The sequence below is a fragment of the Aotus nancymaae genome, unplaced genomic scaffold (assembly GCF_030222135.1).
Source record: "Aotus nancymaae isolate 86718 unplaced genomic scaffold, 86718_ANA_hifiasm-v0.15.2.pri h1tg000033l, whole genome shotgun sequence".
In the NCBI taxonomy this organism is placed as follows: Eukaryota; Metazoa; Chordata; class Mammalia; order Primates; family Aotidae; genus Aotus; species Aotus nancymaae.
Window position 1 is genome coordinate 55,931,634 of NW_026988447.1, and position 7,906 is coordinate 55,939,539.

At 44.3% G+C, this 7,906-nt stretch overlaps 1 protein-coding gene across 3 annotated transcripts in view; it reads right to left on the reverse strand.

Annotated features, from left to right (window-relative positions):
* SEC24B (SEC24 homolog B, COPII coat complex component) overlaps positions 1-4,957 on the reverse strand; it is a 103,994-nt gene extending 99,037 nt beyond the window's left edge. For 2 of the 3 annotated variants that reach the window (XM_064384021.1, XM_064384019.1), the window contains exon 1: positions 4,831-4,957. In XM_064384021.1, coding sequence (XP_064240091.1) covers positions 4,831-4,957 — 127 coding nt within the window. Of the gene's footprint in view, positions 1-3,908; positions 3,961-4,830 lie in introns of those variants that run through there. The other variant, XM_064384020.1, reaches the window with a different exon arrangement.
* Between the last annotated feature and the right edge of the window lie 2,949 nt (positions 4,958-7,906).

Sequence of the window (7,906 nt, forward strand, 5' to 3'; positions counted from 1 at the left end):
TCTTCCACAGCGACTTCTAATAATTCCTATTACTAACTCATCTTTCTTGCATTATTGACAATTAAAGTGATAAAACCATAGTTTCATTTTGGAAAAGGGCATATGGAAGAATTAAAATACACTTGCATTTGAAAATGACCACCATTTGCTTCCTAAAAGTCAAATTAAAAAGCAGCAGCTTATTATTAAATCTGAGCGCCGCCCCCACCTCCTAACAAGATCATTACCAGGTTGTTATTTTACTCAGTCCTCCTATGTTAAGAACTCAGCTTTAGAAGGAATCCTAAAAGGCAGAGTAAAAGGTAAGAAATATATCAGTTAATACTTGGTATGGAAATACAAATAATTCTAAAAATCCATACATCACTCAAGGAAAAATGCAGGATAGAAATACAACATCAAAGAAGGAAGTTTAAGAGAAAGATTTTACAGACTCAATCAAGTCAAGCTGTATCTTCGAATAAGGGGAGGAAACACGGTAGCAGTTACACCAAGAAAACAGGTAAAAGTGATCATGAAGACTTGGTTTTCTGGTCTATTCCTTACCCTTCTCAAACAACAGCAAAGTTTCTAAAAAGAGTTTTATTAGAGTCTGTTAATAGAGATTTTTAGGCTGGGCATGGTGGCTCATGCCTGTAATCTCAACATTTTGGGAGGTCTAGGTGGGAGGATCACTTGAAGCCAGGAGTTTGCGATCAGTCTCTACAATTTTTAAAAAAGTTATCTGGGTATGCTGGCACACACCTATAGTCCCAGCTACTCAGGAGGCCATGGCGGGAAGACTGCTTGAGCCCGGGAGTTCAAGGTTGCAGTGACCTATGATGGCAACACTGTACTCCGGCTTGGGTGAGAATGAGACTCTGTCTCTAAAACAAACAAATTTTTTAAAAAGAGACCTAGAGTTGGAATTAGGAGAAACAAACTGGAGTTCATTTAATACTTGTCTGATAAATACTTGTAACCTGCCTATACTGTTCTAGGCTCTCATACAACGTGAACAAGAGACAGAAAAAACTGCTATCCTCACAAAGCTATCTACTTAACCTTTCTGAATCTTCATTTCATCTGTAAAATTAGGGCACTGAACTGCGTGTTTTTCAGACTGTGCTTAAAAACAACTGACGTTCTATTTTAATGACAACCACTTTGCTTTTTTCTGATTTCTCTATCAGGGTTCTATACACAATGTCCTTTGGAAAAACAAATCTTTTTAAAAAAACATTTGCAGTTTGCTAACCACTTGTAAAAGAAAAAATGGCCCTGCACAGTGGCTCATGCCTATAATCCCAAGACTTTGGTAGGTCTAGGCAGGAGGATTGCTTGAGGCCAGGAGTTTGAGACCAGCCTGGGCAACATGGTGAGACTCAGTATCTACAAAAATAAAAATAAAAATAATTAGCCAGATGCATGCCTGCAGTCCTAGCTACTTGGGAAGCTGAGACAGGAGGATCACTTAAGCCCAAGAAGTTGAGGCTGCATCTAGCTATGACTGTGCCACTGATTCCAGCCTGGATGGCAGTGACACCCTGTCTCTAAAACAAACAAACAAACAAACACACACCCCAAAAACTTTTTTCACTCTACTTTCTTCTGCACAGACTACTTCTGTGACTAGATGTGTGGGTTTTTGTTTTTATTTTTCCCCAGCAGACACCAATTGGGTGTCCTCCATTCCAATTCAATTCTGACACTACCTACCTGAAGTTAGACTCAGATCCCCCAGATGAAGGGTTCAGTCCCACAAGACAGCTCCCTACTTCAGATGCCTATCATAGGTATCATAAGTAGCAGGTTGCCATCTGTACTTCTGAGGAACCGGTTATAAACTGGAGTTTCTACTACCCTCTCCTTAGGTTCAATTACTTTGGTAGAAGGGCTCCCGGAACTCAGGAAAACTCTTACATTTACTGTTTATTCTAAAGGATATTACAAAGGATACAGATGAACAGCCAAATGAAAGAGATATACAAGGCAAAGGATGGGTGCAGGTGCCACCACCCTCCCAGCATCTCCACATGTTCAGCAACCCCTCCAGAAGTCACCAAATCTTACTGTTCCAGAGTTTTTATAAAGCTTCATCTCCAGCCTATCCACTCCCCTTCAAAGGGGTTTATGGGTGAGGACTGAAAGTCCCAACTCTCTAATCACTTGGTCTTTCTGGTGACCAGCTCCAGCCTGAGACTGTCTAGGAAACCCATCCTGAGTCATCTAATTAGCATAAACTCAAATGTGATTAAAAGGGGCTCCTTATGAGTAACAAGTGACACTTGAAATTATACGGGTTTTAAGAGCTGTTACAGGAACCCAGGACGAAGGCCAAATATATTTCATATTACACCACAACACTGAAGTAAGTGATCTCTACGTACCATTCCAGTTTTACAATTCTGTCTGTTTTATGCCCATATTTCTGACCTATATCTTTTCACCATGTCTGGAATTCCACAGAGATATATTAAAAGGCTAACCACTTTATGTAGGGCTGAAAAATAAATGAGAAACCCAAACGACTGCTTACTAGATGCTGATACCATGTAGCAAACTTTTTTTTTAAGATTAGCAAACAAAATAAAAACAAATTTAATCTTATTGCTTCTCTACTTAAACTAATCCCTTCCAGAAAAACAAAAACAAAAAAAATCCCTCTGGAGGATGAGGTATGAGGATCACTTGAGCCCAGCAGACATAGGGAGAGCTTGTCTCTACCTGACCCTAGTTCTTATATTTTACCTTAACTTTCAAATTTCCTAGCGTAATATTTAAGGCCTTTATGCAACCTGACCCCTTTTAATCTGTTCTTTTCAGCTTCAATGCCTTAGCTTCTCTTGCCACCCAGCACCCTTTGCACCTCTTGACTGCTTTCACTTTCCAAGCATGCCTTGCACTTTCGTATTTCCAAACTTTAGTTCACACTGTAACCTCTGCCTAGAGTCAACCTTTCCCTCTCAACTCAACATGGCAAGTCCCTCAAGGCCAGAACCAATTCAGACATTAACAAATACAAGGCAAGTTAGGAGAGAGGCAGGGACTCTGTCTCATCTGCTACCCCAACCTTGAGTCCCTAACTGGTAAGCATGCAATAAATGTTGAAACGATTATTACAACATTAAAGGAAACTCAAGCATTATAAACAGGAGAACTCAGGCATCATCTATATTTGGCATCAAAACATCGATTTGTTCCTACAGATTTTAACAACCTGATTATATTTGGCTGAGTACATATCCTGGCATTCTTGAGTGTTCACAAAATTTATAAGACTGAAACAAACATTTGCCACTTTCAAAACTGCATATTCAGAAAATCAAGGAAAGACACAGTCCTTGAATCACTGGTAAACATGGATCTATAATGTTTTAAAAGACTTGGGCTCTTTTTACTAAATTACTGTGTTCTAGTTCCTTCACAAAGCTATTTTAAAAACATACAAAAACAAGAACTTATATTAAGGTTACAAGAACAAAAACTGCTCACAAGTAATATTTTTACATTTGTTCAGAACAGGTGTACAACACCAATTACACTGGTCATATCCAAAAGCCATTATAGTAACAAAGACTACTGAGAGAACAGCATATATTATTGATAGGAAAAGCTGATCCAATATCACTTTTGCTTAAGAAAAAAAATCAACCTCTGCTTCTCAGGACAAATGATAAACTTCATGTTTGAAAGGCATCAGTTGTAAAACTCAGATGTTGTGTTAAACTAATTCATAAAGTCCAGCAGATTTTCATTAGCAAATTAGATAAAAACAGGTCAATCATTTGGAGAGTACTAATGTAGTTTCATTCTCGTACCAACACAGGACAGAGGTATTTTTCTAAATTCAGTCAATTACTTTCCAAAGTTCTCTTCTGACATACTATCAAGTCTGTAAGAAGAATTCTCCCACCTTCGGCCCCTACCTGCGAATATTCCAAATCTCAACATTAGGAAATGCATATCCTAGAGACGATCATTTTCCAGTCTACTAAAGCCCACGACCTTAGTATCAAAGCGGCTTTCGCGTTGCATTTGGCTCCTGCCTGTGTAAAGGCCTTGCCTCAAAGCAGGGCCAACGCTGGCACGTTTTTCCATCTCTGAAAGTGGAGCTACGAAAAACACTCAGATCTAAAGATGTTCGTTTAAATCCATTTACACCTGCTCCCTTTCAAACACTACAAGCAAACTCTAAACGCTCGAGCAGCAGCCCAGCGGCAATGACAGAGCCTGAGGCCGAACTGGGTCAGGGTTACAGTTACACTTATGTAGCATATTTACACCCTTTTGTCTACAAACTTGAGTGCAAACTTAAGTTTCCTCAAGGCAGCGTGCTCGCTGGGCCTCAGGAACCGAAGCAATTTTCCTGAGACAGGAAGGGCACAATCCACCCTGCTGGATGGCTGCAGCAGCCTTCCCCAGACCACGCACTCTGCGGCCTCGGCTTCTGGCCCGCTCTCACAGCCGAGGGGTCGCTCGGGGCAACTCGCCCGCGCCCAGGCTGGGTAAATGGGTTTTACTACGTGAACTCCCCTGTTCGGTCTCTCCTCCTCGCTCCCGGAGGTTTCTGGCCTGGGGTCGCATTACATAAACAGCCCCAACCCCGGCTCTCCCAGGCCGGCCCCCGCCCCCACGCCAGGGGCGCCCCTCCCCCCGCGTGCCCCGCGCCCCGCGCCCCGCGCCGCGCCTTCCCTGCCCCCACCCGCGCCTAGCCTAGACCCCGCGGCCTCCGCTCCGCGCCCCTTTCCCTCCCCCGACGCCCTTCCTGGTCCGCCCCACCCCGATGTGGCCGTGCAGGCCGCCCAACCGGTGCTAGGCCCCGCTCTCCGCCCGGGCCGCCCGCCTCACCATTCTGCTGGTGCGGCGCGGAGCCCGGGCCCGCGGACGCGGCGGCTCCTGAGGCTGCGGCTCCGCCGAACTTGGGCGGGATCCGGGCGCTGGCGGCCGGGTGAGGGGACCCGGCGGGGGCCGACATGACGGCGCTGCTGGCGACGGCGGCTCAGCTTCGGGGAGGTGGGCGGAGGGAAGGGAAGGGAAGGCGGGGCTGGAGAGGCGAGAGGAAGAGGAAGGAACGCGCCTGGCGTCACCGAGGGAGTCGCCGGGACCGCCGCTCAGATGGCCACGCTTCTCCGCGAGCCCAGAGCTGCCGCTCAGCCGCCGCCGGCGCGGCGATCCTGGGTCGCTCCGCCTTGCCCCACGCGCCCCACGCCGCGGGACTTCAACCTGGGGTCGTTCCCCGCCCGCGCGAGCCTCGCGCCGGCGCCGCCGCAGCGCCCCCTGCAGGCCGGAGCCAGGTGGCCCAGGCCAGAGGCGGGCCCGTGGTTCCGCGGCCACGGTGCTGGCCTCGCGACGGCTGCTCCAGCCCGACCAGGCTGCCTTCGTGTTGAGGCGAGAGGCCTGGGCTTCGGTGGGTGAAGGGACCGGGTGGCCCGTTCCTACTTCGGGCGGAGGCCCGATCGGCCGCGGCGAGGCTGGGCCCGGCATTACTGGGAGAGGAACTTGAGAGCCGCGCGGGGTGATGTCCGGAGCTCGGGCAACGCCAGATCCTACTGACCATGCACCCTTCCTCGAAGAGGAACAATAGATTAGGTTTGGTTTTTAATTCTTGATTCCTCCACCTCCCCTTTCTTAATTCCAAAGGAAATATAGCATTCAAGCTCCCTGTCTGTTGGGAATATATAATTTCTTGGCAAAGAAAGAGGAAACATTTCTCTAATAAACAAGAATCTTAACAAGAATTGAATTATTCAGAACTTTCCCCACTAAAGCATCTACTTTTTTTCCCCTAGATTCCCTTTATTTTTCCCTAAAGTATCTAGGGAAGAGGAAGGGGAAAATTGGGTAAGTGAATGCTGGAAGACAAACTTTATCTTCTTTTTTTTGGCCAAGAGTTGGCGCATCCTGCTGGTGTTCGGGGAAGTTGTGGCTCAGCTTGCTTTGTCTGCATTAGTGGAATCGTTAAGTCTTTCTGGTCTATCTCACCATACTCACTGGCAAGCCCTAGACTACATTACCCAAGTCTTTTTGCCGTCTTGGAATCCTGAGTATGTCATCATTCTGTATTGGAGATGAGATTGCTCAGAAACACTGAATTCAGAATGGGATCTAGCAAGATGGTATTTCTGGAGCAATAAGAAGTTATTTGCTGAATGATTATGCAAAGCATAAATTGCATTCTAGTCCTGGAATAACACAAAGCTTCTTTTTAGTTGTTGCCATAAATTAATAACTGGCATTTCAATACACTAAATGAACTACAAATAGGATTTCAGTAGTTAGATTTATACCTTTGACTTCTAGGAATTTCAACTACATTAGGATCCATATACACAAAACGGGCACCCCTTTTCCACAATGTTTCCAGCTTCTTCACAGAAGCTTAGCCCCACATGAACAAAAGATCACACTCTGTGCTTCATCCAAGAGATTACACAAGTACAGATTCCAGCATCTCCCAGGAGTCCTTTGAATTTGGATTAAGGTCTATAATTATGTGGGTAAGGGAACAACTAGGTAATTGGCTTTCTGCCTCTGGAATGTATTCTTCTGGGTATAAGAGGCCCATTTTAATCAGAAGTATATGGGATGAACGTGAACCCTGTCTCTTAAGGGGAGACTCCTTAAGAGGAGGATTGGGGCCTTGTGTTTTAATAGATCTTCTCTGCAATCTTTAACACCTAAGCTGCTTCCCCTTGTCCACTAATTTGCTGTAGAATTTTTCTAGCATGTTTATGATGGTGTTCAGGGCACACTGCCCCAAAATATAACACCTTTGCATATTGAATATTTTAAGCTGATGGAATTTGAGAAATGGCAGGTGTGAAAAGGACTCTGATCTTCCCGTGAAGCAGGTCATAAGACCCTCATGTGAGAGATGAAGGAAAGCAGCAATCTTACATCTATACCTAGAGGAAAGAAGCAATCTAATCTGTGAAGACAGAAAGATGCCAAGAGGAATCTATATGAATAGGCCTTGCTAGGTTTCCCCCAGTTTACTGCTGTTAACTCATCTTTTTTGTCTTATCACATTTTTCCATGACAGTCTACTTTTCATCAAGCCTGGTATAAAACACCAGGTTTATTCAGGTCTTCATTTCCTTATGAAGGCTCCAGTGCCATGTAAAACTTACGTTAAATATTATACATTCATATGCCTTTCTTTTGTTTCAGGGACCCCACGTGCACAGGCCTTGTGCTGTCACCGCTGTGGTTCTCCTTCTAGAAGGGTAGAAGGAAAAGATATTTTTCCTCCTATACATTTACAAGAATCTTTTACATGACAAACCCTACAACCTTTATGAAAATATTTCACTCTTTTGCTTTGATTTCCATTACTGCTATAAGTGAAAAAAAAAAAGGATGAAAGATTAAATGAATAGGATTGAACCATTTACTAGGCACTGTGCTTGTCACTTTAGATATTTTTTTTTTTCTGTTTAATCCTAACATTAACTCCATGGGATATTTTTCTTATCCCTATTTTATCTGTGAAGAAACTAATGATTACAGAGCTCAAGTAATCTTGTACCTGGAATCACGTACCTGGAATTAGCAGAACCAGAGATCAAACCGAGGCTTATTTAGCTCTAGACCATTGCTTCACTACAAACTATACTGGATTAATTTACATTTTTCTTCCTAAAGCTATGCTAGTCATGATATACTACCTTGCTATCAAAGGATTTTCAGTTTTTTGTACTTAGAATTTGTTCCAGTATACTTTACAATGGTAGATCTCAGAGTTTTTGAAATGTAGATTCGTTGACCCAAACCTTGGACCTACTGATTCAGAAGCCTTTTAGATAGGGCCCTACAAGAAGCTCTCCGGGCAATTCTGATGCCTGGGAAAGTTTGAGGACCGCAGCTTTTGAATGACAAAGTTAAGCTGAATTGGTTCATTCTCTTTTAGTTTGGAAGTTGATGG